This window comes from Narcine bancroftii, chromosome 11, assembly GCF_036971445.1.
Source record: "Narcine bancroftii isolate sNarBan1 chromosome 11, sNarBan1.hap1, whole genome shotgun sequence".
Classification (NCBI taxonomy): domain Eukaryota; kingdom Metazoa; phylum Chordata; class Chondrichthyes; order Torpediniformes; family Narcinidae; genus Narcine; species Narcine bancroftii.
The window spans coordinates 72,407,258-72,429,294 of NC_091479.1; the positions used below are offsets into that span (position 1 = coordinate 72,407,258).

Consider the following 22,037-nt stretch of genomic DNA (forward strand, 5'->3'; position numbering starts at 1 on the left):
CATCTGGCCTTTTGTGGGGGAAACATGGCTCCTCGGGGAGCCAACACTGCCTCGTTGGGCCGAACGGCCTTCACTGCTGTCACCCTCCCACGGGGATACTCTTCTTTCATCCCCCCGCCCCCCGCCCCCCGCCCCCCGCCCCCCGCCCCCCGCCCCCACGCCCCCCGCCCCCCGCCCCCGGGACCACAACTCGCCCGCCAGGCCTGCGGCAGATCGGGAATCCAGCTCACGTCCACGCACCGCCGCCTCGCATCTTCCCCTCGGCGCTCCGCTCGGCTGGTCTGGAGCCCTAGCGGGCGGCGGCTCGGCGCTCGTTTAACCCGCCTGCTACCCATCCCACAATCCACCGCTGCGACCATGGCCGGCGTCCTCAAGAAAGTGAGTGGAGGTCAGGCGGTGAGGTGAAGGGAGCCAGTGAACGGACGAGCCGAACAGCGGCATTGTACGCAGAGGGAGTGAGGGGGGGGGGTGGTGAGGAGAGGAGAGGAGGGGAGGGGAGGGGAGGGGAGGGGAGGGGAGGGGAGAAGAGGGGAGAAGAGGGGAAGGGGAAGGGAGGAGAAGGGAGGAAAGGGAGGGGGAGTGAGGAGGGGAGGGTTGTCAATGGAGGGTTAAGGAGGAGAGGGGAGTCAATGGAGGGTTAAGGAGGAGAGGGGAGTCAATGGAGGGTTATGGAGGGGTGGGGATCAATAGGGTTGGGGAGGGGGTCAATGGAGGGGAGGGGGTCAATGGAGGGGAGGGGGTCAATGGAGGGGAGGGGGTCAATGGAGGGTTAAATTGGGGAGGTCAATGGAGGGTTAAATCGGGGTGGGGTGGGGGTCAATGGAGGGTTAAGTAGGGGAGAGGAGTCACGCAGGGACGTGGAAACAAGGGCAAAGATGGGTGACAGGGATGTAAGAGCCGGGGGCCGAGTAGGAAACCGAGGGCTGGAGAAGCACATAAGTGGATTGGGCTTTTTAAAGGTATTTGGGTAGATCACACAGAGGGAGAAGGAGTGCAAAACCTGCAGATGATTAAATGGGAAAAGAGAGATGAGGTCCCTGAGAAATACAGTGTGGGAAGATCAATGTGCATGGGGCTGAGGAAAAGGAAAACAAGACCCAGGGAGAACTGTTGAGATGTAGAGAAAATTATATTTTAAAAAAACATGAAGGGGATGGGGAGAAGATACCCAATTAATGAATATAGGATTTGAACAAAAAATGGGGAACAAGGTGTGGGTGCAATATTTTTGAAGAAACAGAGCATGTACTAATCCACTATCTTTCCAACAGACCACTGGATTGGTGGGTCTCGCTGTGGCCCAGAATCCTCTTGAGGTAATTGTTTATTGTGTTTGTTGAGATCGTAATATTTATTGAGATACAAAATGTCAGTATTTTCTAATAAAACTTTTTTTCTCAAAAATCAGTCGACACTGAAGTGAGAACACAAAATCCTGGAGAAGCTCAGCAGGTTAAATAATGTCCTTAATGTAGCAAAGGTAAAGATATGTGACCGATGTTTCGGGCTTGAGCCCTTCAGAGTATGAGAAAATGCCGATAGGCATCTGGATAAAGAGTAGGGGGTTGTGGCAAAGGCAGGGGATGATAGGTGGAGAAAGGAGGGAGGGGACAGCAGCAAAGAGGGGGAGGAGGGATGGAAGAACTGGAAAGACAGGAAAAGGGGAGGGGAAAGAAAAGGTGAGCAAGTTTAATGGAAAGCAGTAAAGTCCATGTTAATGCCATGGGGCTGGAGAGTGCCCAGATGGAAAATAAGGCATTGTTCCTCCAATTTGTGGGTAGTCAATTGGGATAGTGCACAAGGCTATGGACAGCCACGTGAGTGGGGAAGTGTGACTCAGAATTAAAATGGTTGTCCGCTGTAGTTGCAAACAGGGAGGAGATCCTGTGCGGACCGATCTCCCATTCTGTGATCGGTCTCTCCAATGTAGGGAATGCCACAAAGGGAATACCAGATGCAGTAAATAAGTCCTCGGGATGTACAAGGAAAGTGTTGTTTCACTTGAAAGACCTGTTTGGTGCCCTGGACCATGGTGAGGGAGGAGGTGTGGGCTCAAGTGTTATACCTCCTGCAGGCACAGGGGAAGGAACTGGAGGGATGTGATGGGTAGGGAGGGATGAATTCATGAGGGAATCGCGGAGGATGCAGTCCCTGCTGAAGGCTGGGTGGGGAGGGATGAGTTCAAGGGAATCACAGAGGGAGCTGTCCCTGCTGAAGGCAGGGAGGGGAGGAGAATGAAAAATGTATCTGGTGGTGGGATCCTGTAGTAAGAAATTCCAGTTGATGTGAAGGCTGGTGGCTTGGTAGGTGAGGAAGAGGGGGATTCTATGTTTGTTGCATCTAGGGCCAGAGGGGACCAGGGCAGATGAGCAGGAAATAGAGGAGATGTGGGTGAGGGCTGAGTTGATAGTGGTGAAGGGGAAGCCATGTTTGTGGAAGAAGGCAAATGTTTTGGAAGATGTGGACTGGAAGACCTTATCTTAGGAAAAGATGTGGTGGAGATGGAGAAATTGAGAGAAGGGGATGGAATCCTTGCAGGGGACAGGGTGTGAGGAAGTTATTCCAGGTAGTTGTGAGAGTTGGAAGGTTTGTAGTGTATGCCAGTGGAAAGCTTGTCTCCCAAGATGGAGACCGAGAGATCCAGGAAGGGGAGAGTGTTATTGGAGATGGGCCAGGTGAGTTTGAGATCAGGGTGGAAGTTGATTGTACGTGGTCATAGAGCTCAGGTGCAGCAGAGGTTACAGATGGGAAGCAGTGAGAGAGAATCCCTGTTGTTCCATTTAACTCATCTGAAGAAGCCAAGAGGAAATATTTTAGTAAATTTTTTTTATTTCTAAAACCAAGCACTGATTTTTAGTTTTATTTAAACATAATATCAGAAAAGAGCCCTTTTTCAGTTAAAGAAAATTATTATTACTTTAATGATTCTCAACAGCTGGATATCTGTGATTCTCACAAAATGGTATGTTCTAATTTTTTTTTTAAAGAGTTATAACTCTATAAGAAATGGAATGCAGTATAGGCCCATTCTCTGCTCCAAAAAATGTTGGTGTCAAAAATTGTAGACCAGATTTTCCTTGACAGGAAATTGTGTGTGCAGAGAATTCTCTGGAGAATGAAGAAAACAAATCACAATGGTGGTATAATTTTAAAGTACTGACTGAGATTTAATTCAAAGCAGCTCTTGGTGCACTTGAAATGAAAACTTGAGTTGATGTAGTATTTGTTCAAGATATCTCAAAGTGTTTAACCTAGTGAAGTACAGATTCTAGAAATGCAAAAATATGGGGCAGCATGGTTGGTGTAGTGGTTAGTGCAATCCCTTTACAGCGCCAGTGTTTGGGACTGGGGTTTGAACACCGTGCTGTCTGTAAGGAGTTTTTGCCTTCTCCCTGTGTCTGTGTGAATTTTCCTCAGGAGCTCCAGTTTTCTCCCACCGTTCAAAATGTACGGGGGTCTAGGTTAGTTGGGTGTAATTAGGCGGCACGGGCACATGGGCCAAACTTTTATTGTGCTGTATGTCTAAATTTAAGAAAAATTAAAGAACTTAAGACAGCCATAATTTTCATAAGCTTCAATGTAATAAAAATCAGGTTATCATTTTAGTAGACACCACGCCCCTCCCCACCTTCTCTTTTTTATTCAGATACCTGCTGACATTTTTCCATACCTTGATGAAGGGCTCAAGCCCAAAATATCACTTATTTATTTTTATCTTTACTATATAAAGGACATTGTTTGACCAGCTGAGTTTTTCCTGCATTGTGTTTTTACCAAAGGGAAACTCCTTCCTCTTCAAAATATGATTTTTTTCAACCAATTTGGGGAGCACTTAGGGTTTCAAGTAAATGTTTTGCCTGAAAACCATTCCAGAGGAACATTGACCCCATGCCCTGGGATATTAGCTACGTTTCTGTAACTAATGTTGGACTTGAACCAAGAATCTTCTGAAGCAGCACTCAGGTAACATTGTAAATAGATTCATTTTAATAGAGCTGCAAAACACCATCAGGTTTAAAAAAAATGGAGTTGCAAGTTCAATTCTTCCCTGCCCTGGGAGAAATAGAGATGCCACCAGGTAGTAAATTTAAAAACAAGACTTTCAAATTTTTGGGATTGTTAGAGATTTAGAAGTTTTTTATAAATGATCACATCCCCACTTTATAATACCGTATTTGTTCAGCTGTTAACATTTTATCCAGTTCCTTTTTCAAATAGCTCCCACATTTGACACATATTTTGGAAATTGATGACTTTGTCAAAATAAATATTTCCTCTCTTAATATTTTATTGTTAAACTACCATTTATGTTGATATTTAAACTATCAGCAATAGGTGCTCTTTAAAGCTGAAGCATTGTAATTTTTGCTTCGAAATTTCAAATTGACTCTGCCATTGAGAGACACCAGGTAGAAGAAGATGAATGTTTCTTTGCAGCAGAAAACTTGAAGGGCTTTGAACCCTGCATGCGCTTAAGTTATTAAAGTATATTATGAGACTGATAGGAAGTGATATTTGTGAAATATTTGCATTAGGAGATATTGGGTGATTGAAATAAATCACGACAATTCATTTTTCAAATATTATGGATTCCTTTCAGAAACTGAACATATTATACTCTCGACTCCTCATTGTACTTGAGTCCATCCCTCCGGAAGCAGCATATAGGAAATACACTGAGCAGATTATCAATGAAAGATTCAACATGATCAAAACTGTAAGTTGACTATCAATTCTCTATTTCTTGCTTTAGAAAGTTTTAAACTTCATGGGGTTGAGCTTAGGTAATACTGTATTTGAATTCTGCTTACTTGAGTTACCTATTGTCACTGATCTCTGCAATTTTTATCTCTAAAATCTATGTTTTAAGATGTATGTATTTTCACTATTTTCACTAAAGTCTCTGCTTAAAAAACATGACCTAGGATTGACAAAATTACAAGAATTGTCGAGCCAACTGGAATTTCTTAACCAAGATTTTCTTCAGTTATATTTTGAAATGTGTGTCAGATGCATCTGGTTTCACTCCATCTGAACCTTGAGATTTGGTGATAGTGGGGAAAACCTTGCACACATAACCACTTCAAATCTCCTCACCTGTATCACGTATTGCAGGAGCGGGATGTTCAAAAAATAGAAGACAAAATCAACTGTGGTCAGATAGAAGAAATTATTTCACAGGTATGTCACTGTTGGACTATATAAAGCTTCACTGGAATATCCACTGATTATGTTTATTCCAGACTTTCAGTACAGTATTTAAAAGCTGTAATTTCTTTTGACCTTGTCTTGTATGTTTCATTGCATCAATTTCTGTTTGTCTTATGTTTTGTTGCATAAAACACATTTAACAACAGTATGTATTTAATTTGTACCTCCAATTCAAGGAACAATTTGAGTTTGAGCCAAATTCCTAAATAGTGCTCATCTAGCTGACCCAAGCTTTGTTCTCACTGCTGCCATCAGGAAAGAGGTATAGGTGCCACAAGATGTACTAGGTTCAGGAACAGTCACTACCCTGCACCATCAGATTCCTGGACAACAAACTCATTTAAGGATTCTTTGCAAATTATTTAATACTGAATGTTTTTCTCTGAATTGCAGTCATTTTGTTTATTTTTTTTGTTTACATTTCTCTTTGTATAAAAATCTTTTTCTTGAGTACAGTTTACAGTCATTACTAAATAGACAAAAGAATTCTGGAGTTTTATGTGATGTATTTTATGTGATATATTGTCATATATGCCCTCTGACAATAAATTTGAACTTTTTTTAAGGATAAGGGTGCTAGTACCTTGGTTTAAGGATTGATAGCCAAGATTTCCAACCTAATCCCAGTTTAGTGGCACTCATTAGTAATTATTACCTCGATATACTCTGAGAAAGTAGTGGCTCACAGTCATTCTTAATTGATAACATTTTTTAGTATGCAAATGTGATCTGTACTTTTTATATTTGAATTACAGGCTGAGAATGAACTTTCTCTTGCAAAGAAAATGGCCAAGTGGAAACCTTGGGAGCCATTAATAGAAGATGCCCCTCACAACCAATGGAAATGGCCAATTTAAACTTGGTTATGTAAATTATAATATTTCTTGTTAATTTTGTGCTGTATAAATGTTATTAAAATAGTTCCCTGAAACCCTGACATTGTTTAATAATTTGCTCAGATTATAATTTCTGTTACTTTTTATTGGTTAATAACCAGAGAGTACGTTTTTAATAATAATCAGCAAATAAACTTGGAGAATTGTTATTTTTTTACATAAGGAACTATTCCAAAAGTAGATGGATATTGATGTGAACAGGGCTAAAATGGCAGTCATGAACTGAAGCATGAAACTGGACAGTTTTGTGAGGTAGAAACAGGAAGTGCCAGAAACACTGAGAAGAACTGACAATAGCAGTGGAGGGAAACAGTATATGTTTCAGATCCTAGACCTTTCAATAACGGAACTCTTGTAAATATGAGGAGCAAGTGTGGCATCCTGCAGAATCAGTCGGCCATCTGAGGATTCTGAGAGGCACCTTCTCTGAAAAGTGTGTCCAAAGAATTCACATGACTGGTAAAGGGGTCCACACATTGAGAACACTAGATTTGTATGGAGAAGGCTGCAAGGGCACTTGTCATAGTTCATCCCAAGCCACAGTATTTGATTTACTTGGATCTTCCCTGGGATTCACAAAGAGAGATATAAAAATCATCAACTCTGAAAGTGGCTCTGGTCTGCCTGAAATTTGTTGATCTTCCAGCACAGTGAGCTATCAGAAGGAATGCTGCTCATTGGCACATTCTACACTGCAAAAGTGCATGCGGAGGGACACACAGGAGCTTGGTGCAGCCAGTGCAAGAGCTTTGTGAGGAAGGACCACCATCTCGTGTTTTTCTGCTATTGGGAATTGAATGTCCAAGATCAAGGGGAACCCCCTCAAACAGCTGAAGGAGATGTAACCCTAAAGGGCCATATAAGTAGCCAACATTATAAATGTACAGTAATGAAATGTTTGTGGTAATGTGCCACTAAGAATGTAAAAAAAGTTAGAATCAGGATTTATTGTCAGGAACAAATTATGAAATTCAGTGTTTGCTACAGTATCATGGTGCAAACGTACATTTAACCACCTGAAGGCATTACTATAAAAATAAAATAATAATAGTGTGCGAAAAGTAAGGCAGTGTCTTTGGCTCATTGATTATTCAGAAATCTGATGGCAATGGGGAAGAAGCTGTCCTTGTGCTTGTCTTTAGACTCCTGTACCTTTTTCCCGATGGTAGCAGAGTGAAGATGGCGTGGCCTGAGTGGTGGGGGTCTTTAAGGATAGAGGTTTTTTTTTAAGATGGCCTCGTAGATGTTCTCGATGGAGTGAAGTTCTGGTGCCTGTGATGTAGGCCAAGTTAACAACCCTTTGGAGTTTATTCTTGTCCTGAGAGCTGCTGCCTCCATACCAGGCAGTGATGCAACCAGCCAGAATGCTCTCCATGGTACACTTGTAGAAATTTACAAGAGTGTTCAGTGACAGACCGAATCTCCTCAGACACCTCACAAAGTATAGCCACTGGTGAGCCTTCTTTGTGATTGCATCAACATGGAGGCTCTGTTGGGTCCCATTTATTTAACTTTTGGGGCGTGGTGTATAGCCTGTGTAACCAATTATATTGTATCATGCGTAACCTCGTGTTTATTGTATTTCTCATAGTTCCGGAGTATAGCTTTTCCCATATTTCATTCTTTATGTTTAGATCTTGTTCCCATTTTTGTTTGGGTTTACAGCTTGTTTCCTCGTTCTCTTTCTCTTGCAGTTTGATGTACATATTTGTTATAAATCATTTAATTATCATTGTCTCTGTAATCACATATTCAAAATTGCTTCTTTCTGGTAACCTCAGTCTGCTTCCCAATTTGTGCTTCAAGTAGGTTTTCAGTTGGTGGTATGCAAACATTGTACCGTGAGTTATACCATATTTGTACTTCATTTGTTCAAAAGATAATAATTTATTTCCCGAAAAACAATTTTCTATTCTTTTGATCCCTTTTCTCTCCCATTCTCTCAAGGAAAGGTCATCTATTGTGAAAGGGATTAGTTGATTTTTGCATCAATATTAATTTTGGTAGTTGATAATTTGTTCTATTCCTCTCTACGTGAATCTTCTTCCAAATGTTGAGCAGATGGTGCAGCACTGGTGAATTCCTATGTTGCACCAGCTTTTCATCCCACTTGTATAATATATGTTCAGGTACCTTCTCCCCTATTTTATCTAGCTCTAATCTGGTCCAATATGGTTTTTCCCTTGTTTGATAAAAATCTGATAGGTATCTTAATTGTGCTGCTCTATAATAATTCTTAAAGTTTGGTAGCTGTAAGCCCCCTTGTTTGTACCATTCTGTTAATTTATCTAGCGCTATCCTCGGTTTCCCCCTTTTCATAAGAATTTCCTTATCATTTTCTTTAGCTCCTTGAAGAATTTCTCTGTTAGGTGAATTGGTAACGATTGAAATAGGTATTGTATCCTTGGGAAGATATTTATTTTAATGTCTTCCTATCAGTGTTAGTGGTAAGTCTTTCCAATGTTCTAAGTCGTCTTGTAATTTCTTCATTAATGGCTGATAATTTAGTTTGTATAGATGGCCTAGATTATTATCTAGTTGTATACCTAGGTATCGAATTGCTTTTGTTTGCCATCTAAATGGTGATTCTTTCTTAAACTTTGTGAAATCCGCATTATTCATTGGCATTGCTTCATTTTTATTTGCTTTGATCTTGTACCCTGATACTTCTCCATATTCCTTCAATTTCTTATGTAATTCTTTTATTGATATTTCTGGTTCTGTAAGTATACTATGATGTCATCTGCAAATAGACTGATTTTATATTACTTTTATATTTTATATTTTCATTGTAAGAAGGAAATGGGAACAAAGGTACATGCAATTTGGGCATGTGAGAAAGTGGAAAAGTTTTGGGAAGATCTACCAGGTATTAAATAAAATCACAAAAACCAGCATACCAAAAAATCCAGAGATCTTTCTTCTAAGTAATATAAGAAGTAAAGAACTTGGACTCGATTTGGATGGAGCACAAAAAAGATTTATTATGATAGCCTTAGCTGTAGCAAAAAAAAATGTATTATGTCAACCTGGAAATTAGAAGATAGCCTGAGAATACAGCAATGGTACATAGAAATGAATAAATGTATTCCATTGGAAAAAATAACATATAATTTAAGAAATAACATCACAGTATTCAAACAAATTTGAGAACCTTACATGGAACACAACAGAGAAGTCCTACCGCAGACCTCCACAGAAGGAGAAGAAGACGAAATGAACTGACCCAGTATGTAAAAGTAGAAGACACAAATTTCTTGTTTATTTTCATTGTGTGATGACATTGTTTAATGGGTTTAATTTATCATATAGGTTTAATGTTGAGTGGGTGGGGGGGGGGTTGAAGGAGGGAGGGAAGGCAGGGGGAAAAGGGGAGAAAATGACAGTGTGTATATTCAAGAGGGAAATGTTTGTGTGTATTTTGGTTAGTATGGTTCATAGTGCGAAAAATAAAATATTTAAAAAAAAATATGGAGGCCCCAGGACAGATCCTCAGAGAGGTTGACGCCCAGGAATTCAAAATATTTGACTTTCTTCACTACTGAGCCCTTGATGAGGTCTGGGTCATGTTCCCCTGACTTCTTCCTGAAGTCCACGATCATCTTGGTTTTGCTGCCATTGAGCACATCCTTCCTCATTGCCATTTGTGATTCTACTGACAACTGTGGAAACTTGTAGATGGTATTGGAATGGTGCCTGGCCACAGTCATGGGTGTATAATGAGCAGAGCAGTGGGCTAAGCATGCATCCTTGGGGTACACCCACTGCAATTTTCCTTTTAGAATACAAAATAGTGCAGCACAGGAACTGGGAAACACTATGTTCAATTCAAATTAAAACACTGCTGCTTTCCCTTGATAGAATTATGACTATAAAGAGGTCTATCTAGCAGTTTCCTAAATGCTACAATTGTATCTGCTTTCACTATTACTCACAGCCTTTCCAGGAATCTGTGTAAAATATTTGCCCTGCACATCTCCCTTAAACTTCCTTCCCCTTTCCTTGAATGCATGTCTTCTAGAGGGTGATGCCTTTACTCTGGGGTAATGATTGACTGTCCACCCTATCAATGCTTCTCATGATTTTATAAACTTAATCAGCCTCCTTTGCTCCAGGGAAAACTATCCAAGTTTGTGCAATCTCTCCCCATAGCTCATGCCCTGTAAACCAGGCAACAAGCCTGGCAAATCTCTTCTGTACCCTTTCCAAAGCCTCCACATGCTTTCTGCAATAGGGTGATGAGAATTGCGTACAGTATTCCATGTGTGGCTTATCCACAGTTGTATATAGCTGCAATGGGACTTCCTTACGCAATAAATGCTCCCCCTTCTTTGAAGTCAAGCATGCCATATGGCTTCTTTGTCACTCTATCTACTTGAGTGGCCACTTTCAATGAGCTATGGACCCAGACCTCTCCACATACCAAAGCTTTTCAGAACCCTACCATTTCAGTGTCCAGTCCTCTTTATGAAACTCCTACCATTTCTCTGCGACTGACCTATATCCTGATGTACTCTGATATCGGCGATTCAGGGTTGGCAGGAGAGGGGAGAAACCAGAAATAAAGGGTAGGCTAATAAGTTTGCAGATGATACAAAGGTTGGTGGAGTTATGGTGGATGTAAAGGTACAAGGACTGCCTAAAGAAATCTCTTGGTGCCTGCCACATTGACCACCGCCAGTGGGCTGATAGCGCCTCAAACCGTGCATCTTGGCGCCTCACAGTTTGGCGGGCAGCAACCTCCTTTGAAGAAGACCGCAGAGCCCACCTCACTGACAAAAGGCAAAGGAGGAAAAACCCAACCCCAACCAACCAATTTTCCCCTGCAGCCGCTGCAACCGTGTCTGCCTGTCCCGCATCGGACTTGTTAGCCACAAACGAGCCTGCAGCTGACATGGACTTTTACCCCCTCCATAAATCTTCGTCCGCGAAGCCAAGCCAAAGAAGAAAGAGAGAGAAGAAATGGATATCAAAGAGTATATCAGGATATAGGTCTGTGAGAGATGGGAAAACTGATCTAAAATTATGAACATGAAGGAAACTAAAATTCATACATCAGTTAATGGCTGTAACCAGTACAAACAGGATGAGCTTGGGGATTAGGATGCAGGAAAGCAGAGTCAGCACGATTAACATAAGAATCTTCTACTCTTTGTGTCAAGAGCCACCAAAAGACTAAGATAAGGAATGGTAAGGAACAATAGAATGTAGAAAGTTGAGGTAGTCTGGATAAGGGTCTCCTAGCCCTGGACAGAAGTACCAAGTCCTACATATCTAATTAGCTAACCTTACACAGATTAATACATATTAAATTAGCCAACCCTTGACAGGATGAGCCAACTCTGCATACCAAGAGACTGTAGCCCCGAGAATCAGGAAGGTGTGAATAAGGACAATAACATGAAGGGACACCGACAGGATACCCCCTGGTCCTCCAAGTATACTGAAATTGCACGTAGGCAGGAAGGATTGCCTAATGCCAAACCTCTCCAGCAGGAGGCAGAAGAATGTAAGGGGGAGGCTATTCCTATACTGAAATCAACTGTATAAAAGTTGGGTGAGCCCCAGTGTATGTGTGTATTCCCAGGGTAAGGGGAAGCACCCAACTTTGCATTGTTGTAAAATAAATGTTCTTTGTTCTCAATTTTTGTCTCGAGCAATTTCTTTAAAGGTACTTCTATTTCTAACAGGTCAGTGGCAGAGAAATGGCAGGAGTTTCATTAGGAGGACTAGACACTGAAATGGTAGGGTTCTGAAAAGCTTTGGTATGTGGAGGGGTCTGCGTCCATAGCTCATTGAAAGTGGCCACTCAAGTGACCAGCTTGAGTTCAAAGAAGGGGGCGCATTTATTGCGAAAGGAAGTCCCATTGCAGCTATATACAACTGTGGGTAAGCCACACTTGGAATTCCAGTATCTGCAATTGTTTTTCTTTCTCGGCCTCCTTACTAACTACCCACGTACTTTTTCATCCATCTCGTTAGTAAATATTTGAGTTGAATGGAGAGAGAGAGAAAAAAAGAGATGAATCACAAACAACATCAAGACCTTGCTCATAATCTGACCAACACGACAGCCCCGCACCAAGCCCCGAGTCCTCGTCGGAACCCGTTCCGCACCACGTGACACAGGTGCACACAGCGCATGCCCATGCGTTGCCGGTTGCCATGACGCTACTGACAACACCCCGCTGAAGGTTTGGGACCCCGAGCTCCCCAGGTAGGAGCCGAGCCGAGCCTATCGGGGTGAAGAAACGCCCGAGCCGGGGGTTCTGGGGATGAATTTCGGTGATGGAAATGGTCCCATTATCTGGCTTATTAAAGCCTCTGCAAACTTGTCTCAATTCACAGCGCTTGTGTATTGTTTGAGCTGCTTCGGTGAGCGTTGGAATGGAGGGGAGGGAGGAAGGTGAAGGGGGGGGGAGGGGAAAAGAAATGATGAGGGCGGGTTGGGGGGAGGAGGGAGAGGGGAGGGGTAAGGGAGAGGGAGAAGGGGATGGAAGGGAGGCGAGAAGTAAGGAGGGTGAATGTAAAAGGGGGTGGGGGAAATGAGAAGGGCAGGAGAGCTGGTGAGGGGAGGGGGTTAGTGAGGTGCAGGGAATTGGGGAGGGGTAGGGAGAGTGAGGGGGATGGGATATGGTAGGAGGATGGAGGGGAGGGGTTCAGAAGGAAGGAAGGAGGGTGAATGAAAAGGTCAGGAGAGCCGGGGGGGATTTAATGAGGTGGAATTGGGGAGGGGGTAGGGAGGGTAAGGGGAGGAAATTGGGGAGGGAGGAGGAAGGGAGAGCAAGGGGTAAGTGTGAGAAGAGGGGAAGGGAAGGGCAGGGGGATGTGGGGGTGGAGTGGGAAAGGAGGGTAGTAGTGGAGGGGGAAGGGGAGGAAGGAGGAGGATGTTAGGTGGAGGGAGAGGACAAGGATCTGAGGGGCATGAGGGGGGAGATGGGAGGGGAAGGAGAGAAGAGGGAAGGAAAAGGTGGGAGGGAGGGGAGAGAAGGTCTTCAGCATCCTTTCTCTTGCAACTGGTGCAAATGCAAAAGCCCCTATATATCTTTTCCTATGTATCCAGGGTCTTAAACTGTCTTTCTAAGGTTAAAGGGTGATAGATATTTTTGTACTTTGGTGTTCTGGATTTAGTACTCGTGATGAGCTCGTGATATTGGGAAATGTAAGAAGAGATTAGGTGACCGTTTTGTAGAATACATCTGTTCAGTGTGCATGGGTGATACTGAGCTTCAATAGCATGTTCTTTTAATTCTCCACCTCATTCCTCCTCTGTCCCCATTACACTGGTGAACAGATTTTTTCAGATTTGTTTCCTGAAAAAAAGGGAATCAGGATAGACAACTTCAAGCTGAACACAAAGATAGCTTCAGATTTGGTGTATCATATTGGACAATGGAAAAACGTTAAATTCACTTTTATTGAACTTAGCAGGTTTAATCGTATAATGATGTTGACACATTATATTAGTTCAACTGACCTGAAAATGTTTTGCCATTGATTTTCGTTTGTACTCAGCATCAAATTTCTCTCATGTTAGCGTCCAACAGTATGTGCCAGCATTGATGGATTCCATTTGCCCTCATACTGCTTTTTCATGGTCGCAATGTCTTAGTGAAGCCAGGGAAGAAGTCCAAGTGTGAATGCAGAAAATGAATTCTCAGTGAGACGTTGCACTTCATGGTTAAAATATGACAGGAAATCACGAAAAGAAGTTGTATCTAAAAATGGTGTGTGCCAGGAAATCTTGAAGGCGATTTTTGTGATCAGCAGCCCAAAATCCGTAAAATACACTATTGCAAGAATGAACAAACTTACTGCAAGTGCTGGACATAGATTTAAGAAACTGGGCTGCTCTCATTTCTTGGAATAGTTGTCAGAAGGACTTTACCTTTCTATTTTGTACAGAGAAATGGCAGAAAATGAAAATTATATGTTGGAAACTCCGGAGCAAAGTGGTACATCAGACCACACAACACAAGAACAAAGTGATGAACCTGAAAAAGTGCAAGGCCCTTCTGGTCAGCCCATAAACATCAATGAAGTGTCAGAAGAGAGCCTCTCTGAAGAACCAGTGCATAGAATGGTTGATGCATCAACAAAAATCTCTAGTACTGCTGAATCTCCTTCAGGTGAATCAACCTTTAAAAGTTTTATTTTTACTTATCATTAGAATAAATTTGTACCTATATTTCTCTATGTTAAATTATTATTGTTTAAAATTAATTAATTTGATAAAATTGAGATAGTTACGTGGAAAATGTCTTGAAGAATATAAAGAAGGAATTTGAAAATTACATAACAAGCTTGCCTACTTCTATCCCTTCGTTTCTGAAATATTCAACCTGAAGATAATTTTCCATATTTGTGTCTCTTTTGCTCTTGCTATTCTGATACTATTTCTTTTTTTTTGGTGGACTAATGGGGAAGAATATTATTTACATGTTTCTCCTTGATAGCCTTGTTATCAATGCTCAATAAATACATGTATGCCTTCCCACTGCAAAGATGGCAGGAGGAATTTGATTCCATGTTGAGCAAAAAAAAATATGAATATGTCAGTTAAGAGCAACAACGTAAGAAGCCAGATCAGGGGTAGGCCATTCAGGAAGATCGTGGCTGATTTGGCCATGGATTTAGTTCCAATTAGCTATTTGCTGTCCATAACCTTTAATACCCCTATTATTGAAACATACTTTTCTGTCCTAAATGCATTTAATGTGGCAGCATCTACTGCTTCACAGAATTCCACAAATCCATCAATATCTGGGAGAAGGAGTTCCTCCTCTTCGATGTCTTAAATCTTCTCTCTCAGATCTTGAGCTTGTATCTCCTAGTTCTAGTCTTTGGGTGGAAACAACCTCCCTCCTGTTTTATCTATTATTTCAATTTATATTCTTCCATATGAGTCCCTGTCGTACTTATGAACTCCAATGAGCACTGTCTTCAATGATCTACTCTATCTTTCATAAGCTATCCCCCATCCCTTTATATCTAGAATAAACCTGATGAATCTTCTCTGCATCATTTACAAAACCAGTATAATCTTTTTCAAGAAAGGAAACCAGAACTGCAAGGTACAGCCTCATCTATACCTTGTAGAGTTGCAATAGAACCACCCACCCACCCACCCCCCCCCCCCCCCCCCCCCAAACACACACACACACACACACTCTCTTAAATTCATTCCTTCTAGCAATGAAAGCAAACATCCTGTGGTGGAACCACTGCAGCTATTAGCACTGCCTGTATGACTGTGCTGTATGGGCTGGCCCACCCCCTGCACCTGTGATTCCTCCCCTCAGAATCCCCATAAAGGCTGTTATGCCCAAACTCCTCCCTCATTTCCTGCAACATGTGAAATGTGGTGATGTCTTATGGTGAATAAAGCCTATTAATCACAATTCTCAGTCTAATGTGGTTGATTGACACTACACATCCCATTTGGCTTCTTGATTCCATGTTGCACCTGTAAACAGAAGCATTCAATGAGATCATAGCTAAAGAACATGGCATTCCTGTCCATCTGAGGTAATTTCTCACCCCATTGCTTATCAGAATATGACAAATTCGGCCTTAAATTATTCAAAGTCTCTGCTTCCATTGCCTTTAGGAAATTTTCTGAGACAGAGAAAAGGAATTTTACCTCATAGATGAATGAGACTTTATTTTTAAACTGCATTCCCTAGTTATAGATTCTCCCACAAGATGAATCAAATCTGCCTGAAGATTATTTTCATTCAAGGCACCTCACTCTTTTAAACTTCAGAAGATATACAAGTTTTTCCAACCTTTCCACACATATTCCAGGTCCAAATTTAGTCTGATTTTTTTCAGGATTTTGCGTGGTATCTTTTAACCATTTGGTATAATAGAATTTTGAAAATATTTGTAGCTCAATGATAAATAATGCATTGACAATTTATTTAGATTTGCCTTAAATAAATATGCACCTTCAGTTCTCTTTTTCAAGTAATTTCTCAACTTTCTTTCAGCCTTTGTAATGAATAATTTCCTGAAGAAAATAATAGTTTTACATTATTGCAGTACAAGAGCCACATTGGGTTGTTGCATATTGCCCTTTTTAGGACTTAGGAAGAAAAATGCTGAATAAAATTGCTAACTGCAGAAAATATAGTCTCACCCATAATATGAAAACTTATTTTAAATCCACCTGAAATAAGAATTCTCCCCTACTGGAAGGAACTCTAGGTTACTTGTGCACCAAATTACTGACTTCTCAAAAAATCCCTATCAAGAAGAATTTAATAAACTACTAGTATTACAAAGTAATTATAGAAATTTATACCACAGAAGCTCACAAGCTCATGCAAGCCAAAAAAAACCCATCTTTTTGTCTCTTAATTTGTAGCCTGACTTGTTAGGGTTTAAATATGATGAGGATTTCTACCTTTCCCATCCTTTCAGGCAATGTATTTTATGTCACGTTATTCTGTGGATGTATTTTATTTCATCACCTTCCTTTTAATCATTCTGCTTGTTGTATAACATATTTCCCCTAATTATTGATTCCTCTGCTAAGAGGAACCATTATCCCTAGACCTGATTTTATATAGTTTGATTAAATCACCCCTCAACTGATTCTGTTCCAATGAAATTAATGTAAATCTTAACTTAGCCACGGTCTCATAACTCAGTTTTCCCACTATGACAGCATTTATATAATTCTCCATTGAAACTTGTCTCATTCAGTCAAATTCTGCCGATTTAAAAACTGGAAACTCTAGTTGGCCTGGTCTTGTACATATTTCTAGCATGAACTTCAAGGTTGTGTTCTTTGACTCAAACCACATGAAGGAAATATTTTGTTTTCCTGCTTTCTGTTTTGGCATCTGTAAGAATTGGTAATCATGCCCTCCTCAGTTGTTTGCCTCTACTACACATCAGCATATTCTACCATGGTCTTGTTTACCCTCCACAAAATAAGTAGCATGCTGTCGAATGACTCAAAGATTTGTTGACTCAAACTAAGGCTTTTGTTAACAAAAGACTGGAGCATAGTACATCGAAGATGACCAGTCCAGACTGTCCTGGATCTGGTTAGGTGCAGCCCTTTATGACCTAGCCAGTAGGTGTGGCTATGACTCTCAGCCAATCACTATATACAAATATATACAGTGGTGAGAGGATCCCTCACTTTCACACATGCCAAACAAGGAATTATAGAAGCAGAACAGTGAGGAATTTGATTTGACCAGGAGATGATAGTTGGGGGGGTCAGAGGATAGGAAATTGGGATACATGACATCTCATGAATGGTAAGGTAGCAAGAATTGCACAGTTGTCAGGAGTGAAAAAGCTGTGTTATGAGATATTGGCAAAGATGAAATTTAAGTTGACTTGTTCCATTTTATTATCTGGTAAAATGTGCACAGAAATAGACTATTTGTGGAAGCGTTGTTTGTTTTTCTTCAACTGGTAATTGGCAAATCATTGTGAAAAGATACAGATTTGCATATTGGGTCCAGAAACTTAATAGGAAGGTATTATCTCTGTGCTGATGTAGACAACATCTTGCAATGGATTCAATAATTTTGATTTTGAGTGATAAGAATATATGGTTCTGTCTTTCAAACAATGTATATCTATGCTATTTTTACTATAAACTAATCTTGTATGAATTAAGGCAGTGGAGTAGAGAATTTTGAAAGTTCAGGCTATGTTAACAATGGTACCACTGAAGAGGTCACAACACAAGAGGAAATCACAAAAGAGGAAACAATGCAAGAAAAGCATGTAACATCAACTCAGCCTGGGGGTTCCAAACCAGGTAATGTTGATATTTTTACTTAATGTAACTTGATTCCTATCTAAAAATAAAAATAATGTTTTATTGAAGTACATATAGCATCATGAATAGTAGAAAGCATCTAGTGAACACTTTACAAAAGACCTCCATTTAGTTTATAAGGAAGGCTCAAAGGATCCTATTGCCTTTTACTTTAGGTAAAAACTCAATGCTGGAGAAACTCAGCAGATCAAAAGTGTACTTTATTTGGAAAGATAAATACTTTAATTCTCTGTTCCACTTTCAGCCTTTCCAATTAAACCCGATTCAAGCCTGAGAAACCTCATCTTCTATCTGGGATCTAATTGAATTCAATGATTCTGGAACACAACTTTTATTGTTTGTCACAGAACTGGCAATGTGTAACACCAATGCAGTTTTCCTTCTCTTCGGATGCTGCTTGATTAACTGAGTTTTTTCTCGTTCATTTTAGATTTTCAATAAATGCTTTATTATTTTTGTTAATATTATTGCATTATAAGTTTTTTCATCCCTGCTGTTCTTGTTCATCTTCTTTCTCCATGGGAACAGAAACAGTGCTGATCTTTTTGGTCAATGATCTTTTATCAGAGCCAGGTAAAGTTTTAAATAAAAACAAGCATTTTTTTACATTGCAGTAACTAGTCAATGGTGGAGAAAGCAATGAGGTTCTCAGTGACAGGATGAAGATTAAGAGAGGCTGATGCCAGCTAAAGGATGGCAGTGACGGCTTGTTCTGCCTGGAGAAAGAAGATGAACAAAAACAGCAGGGATGAAAAAACTTACAATGCAATAATATTAACAAAAATAATGAAGCATTTATTGAATATCTAAAATGAAAGAGAAACAACTCAGTCAATCAAGCAGCATCCGAAGAGAAGGAAAACTGCATTGGTGTTACACATTGCCAGTTCTGTGACAAACAATAAAAGTTGTGTTCCAGAATCATTGAATCCAATTAGATCCCAGATAAAAGATGAGGTTTCTCAGGCTTGAATCGGGTTTAATTGGAAAGGCTGAAAGTGGAACAGAGAATTAAAGTATTTATCTTTCCAAATAAAGTACACTTTTGACCTGCTGAGTTTCTCCAGCATTGAGTTTTTACCCAAAATAATCTTACTGATTATTACCAGAATTTTCTGTTATTATTTCAACATCTTAAATATCTGTAGTTTTTTTTTGCTTTTTGATTACTGGTGAGTCAATATTTATGTGAAGCTTATGAAGAATATGGAAGGTTAGTGAGGATTGCTGTTGAAGAATTGAGATGGTGTGCTTATGCCTATTGACTAATAGCGGCACAGTTGGCGTAGTGGTTAACGCAATACCTTTATAATGCCAGTGATTGGGATCGGGGTTTTAATCCTGCACTGTCTGTAAAGAGTTTGTACATTCTCCCCTTGTCCGTGTGGGTTTTCTCCGGAGGCTCCGGTTTCCTCCCACCTTTCAAAACATACCAGGGGTGTAGGTTAATGGGGTGTAAATTGGGCAGCACTAACACGAGAGCCGAAGTGGCCTGTTACCATGCTGTATGTCTAAAATTTAATTTAAATATAAATTTAAATTTAATATAAAATTTAGTTTAATAAGTTTATTTTATTTTGATGTTGATCCTTACACCCATGCCAAGATAAATGTCATTTTGTTTAGGGATGAATAAGATTAGAGGGAAAACCAAATTAGTTGTGACTTGGAAGAAGGTGCATGGGGTATTCACCCATCTCACAAATGAAAAGGAAAGAAATGGATTTTCTCCCTTTTCACAGTTGCCAGGAAAACAATTGCAACTGTAGATCAATTGTTGTTTTTGGAAAAGTTTAATCTATTTGTCTTTCTTCAATAGTCCTGCTGATATCAGACAATTAGCACCAAAAAATTATAGCCACATCATTTGGAAAAAAAAAATCTAAACTTTCAACTTTTTAACAGTGGACTGAACAACATGGCAATCAATCATATTGCATATAATTTGTTAGTTTCTGTGACAGTAACCAGCTTCACAATTAATCCTGGTGGTTAGATTATATAGTTAGATTATGTTCAGCAATAATTTTCAAAAGCTAGGCACTTATTCTGCATCTACTACAAACTAATTTTTGTTCATTCACTCCATTGAGTAGAAAATTCTGTAATCACAAGCCATGATGTGGATGAGGGTCCAACTGGCGAAGTTGTAATGGATGAAACACTGAGAAGAAAGCATGTTTCAACAGAAGAGGCCATTTTAGCTGATTTCACCAAAACCGGTAATGTTGACATTTAAAAATATTTAACTTAACATTCACATCTGGATCTCACCTGAATTACATGGCTTTTAAAATTACACTTTTGGTTGTGGATGTAGATTCCTAATTTTGTTTGAACCCCAGAGCAAGCAAAGAAACTCATGAGCATAAATCACAACAATGAACATTAGTTGTTTGCACTTTTCATTGATAATATGCTTGTTTAAAAATAACCACAATGATGTTATTAAAATCATTTAGTGATGGGAGACAACAATTGCAGTATACTGTTGCAACAATTCTAGAATTAGATTTAAGTACCAATAAATTGCTCCTTTTGGGTAGAAATGGAACTGAAGTTTTCAAAATAAAAACTTCTATGTTGGCAAATTTAGTATTTTTTTACCATTTTCCTTTTCTAAATTGATACATAGTCCATTCATGAGAAATAAGCTGAGAATATGGGCTCAATTAAAAAAAAATCTTTGGGTTTAATAGTTTTTCTCTGGGTAGTCCAATTATAGATAATATACTTTTTCATCTGTCTCTGTTGGACGTAGGTTTCAAGGAATGTATTCAAAGTTATAACGATCTTTTAATTCAAGATAACTTTGCCTCTTTTGGACAATAATCAGCCAAATTTAATCTTGCTAACAGACATTTTATGTCCTTGAATTTCAAATACTAATATTCTTTTCTAAAATATTTTTTTATTTTTCACACTGTTAACCATATCAACCAAAATATGTACAAATGTTTCTCATTAAATTTACACAGTGGCATTTTCTCCCTTTTTTCCCCCTTTCCCTCCCTCCCCTCTTCCCACCCCCCTCCAAAACCCATAAATATTCAACATATACAATACAGTTAAACCATAAAACAATATCTTCACACAAAGGAAAATAAACAAGAAAAATGCGTCACACTGAATCTAGTCGTTTTGTCTTCTTATCATTTTCATTTTAGGGGGTGGAGGTCCTAGGCAAGCTCTCTCTCTTATGTTCCATGTATGGTTCCCAAATTTGTTCAAACAATGTGACTTTATTTTTTAAATTATGTGTTTTTTTTCCCAATAGAATACATTTATTCATTTCCATGTACCATTGCTGTACTCTCAGACTCTCTTCCATTTTCCAAGTTGACATTATACATTTTTTTGCTACTGCTAGACCTATCATAATGATTTTTTTTTGCACTTTATCCAATTTGAGGCCTAATTCTTTACTTCTTATGTTACTTAGAAGAAAGATCTCTGGATTTTTTGGTATGTTATTTTTTGTAATTTAGTTGTAATTTTAGTTCTTCCCAAAACGTTTTCACTTTCATACATGCCCAAATTGGATGTACTGTTGTTCCCATTTCCTTCTTACAGCGAAAACATCTATCTGATAATGTTGAATCCTATTCTTTTAATTTTTCAGGAGTAATGTATACCCTGTGTAACCAATTATACTGTATCATGCATAACCTTATGTTTATTGTTTTTTTCATAGTTCCAGAACAAAACTTTTCCGATATTTCATTTTTTATCTTTATGTTTAAATCCTTTTCCCACTTCTGTTTAGGTTTATAGTTTATTTCATCATATTCCTTATCTTGCAGCTTAATGTATATATTCGTTATAAATCTTTTAATTATCATTGCATCTGTAATCACATATTCAAAGCTGCTTCCTTCATGAAATCTCAATCTGTTTCCCAATTTATCCTTTAAATAAGCTTTCAATTAATGATATGCAAATATTGTGCCATGAGTTATTCCATATTTGTGCTTCAACTGTTCAAATGTTAATCAATTATTTCCAAAAAAACCAATATTCTTTTGATTCTTTTTCTCTCCCATTCTCTAAAGGAAAGGTTATCTATTGTAAAAGGGATTAGTGGATTTTCCGTCAATAATAATTTTGGTATTTGGTAATTT

General features: G+C 39.5%; 3 protein-coding genes across 13 annotated transcripts in view; 2 read left to right on the top strand and 1 right to left on the bottom strand.

The window, feature by feature from the left end:
- asb15a (ankyrin repeat and SOCS box containing 15a) overlaps positions 1-433 on the bottom strand; it is a 37,001-nt gene extending 36,568 nt beyond the window's left edge. For 3 of the 6 annotated variants that reach the window (XM_069903374.1, XM_069903369.1, XM_069903373.1), the window contains exon 1: positions 195-301. The gene's annotated coding sequence lies outside the window, so the exon portion shown is untranslated. Of the gene's footprint in view, positions 1-194 lie in introns of all 6 variants that reach the window. The other 3 variants (XM_069903372.1, XM_069903371.1, XM_069903370.1) reach the window with 3 other exon arrangements.
- ndufa5 (NADH:ubiquinone oxidoreductase subunit A5) lies at positions 270-6,142 on the top strand. Of its 2 annotated transcripts, XM_069903375.1 has the most exons (5): positions 294-378; positions 1,272-1,316; positions 4,601-4,717; positions 5,116-5,181; positions 5,967-6,142. In XM_069903375.1, the coding sequence occupies exons 1-5, from the start codon at positions 358-360 to the stop codon at positions 6,066-6,068; spliced, it is 351 nt and encodes a 116-aa protein (XP_069759476.1). In that variant the 5' UTR covers positions 294-357; the 3' UTR covers positions 6,069-6,142. The 2 variants fall into 2 exon arrangements, with proteins under 2 accessions (XP_069759477.1, XP_069759476.1); XM_069903376.1 differs by lacking the exon at positions 5,116-5,181 and having other exon boundaries at positions 270-378.
- Positions 6,143-12,191: 6,049 nt separating this feature from the next.
- The window catches only part of iqub (IQ motif and ubiquitin domain containing), a 70,308-nt gene continuing 60,462 nt past the window's right edge, over positions 12,192-22,037 (top strand). Inside the window, exons 1-4 of one of the 5 annotated variants that reach the window (XM_069903382.1) lie at positions 12,192-12,324; positions 14,013-14,236; positions 17,752-17,895; positions 20,013-20,138. In XM_069903382.1, the coding sequence (XP_069759483.1) occupies positions 14,017-14,236; positions 17,752-17,895; positions 20,013-20,138 (490 nt within the window). In that variant the 5' untranslated portion in view covers positions 12,192-12,324; positions 14,013-14,016. Of the gene's footprint in view, positions 12,325-12,398; positions 12,483-13,644; positions 14,237-17,243; positions 17,384-17,751; positions 17,896-20,012; positions 20,139-22,037 lie in introns of those variants that run through there. The other 4 variants (XM_069903380.1, XM_069903379.1, XM_069903377.1 and 1 more) reach the window with 4 other exon arrangements.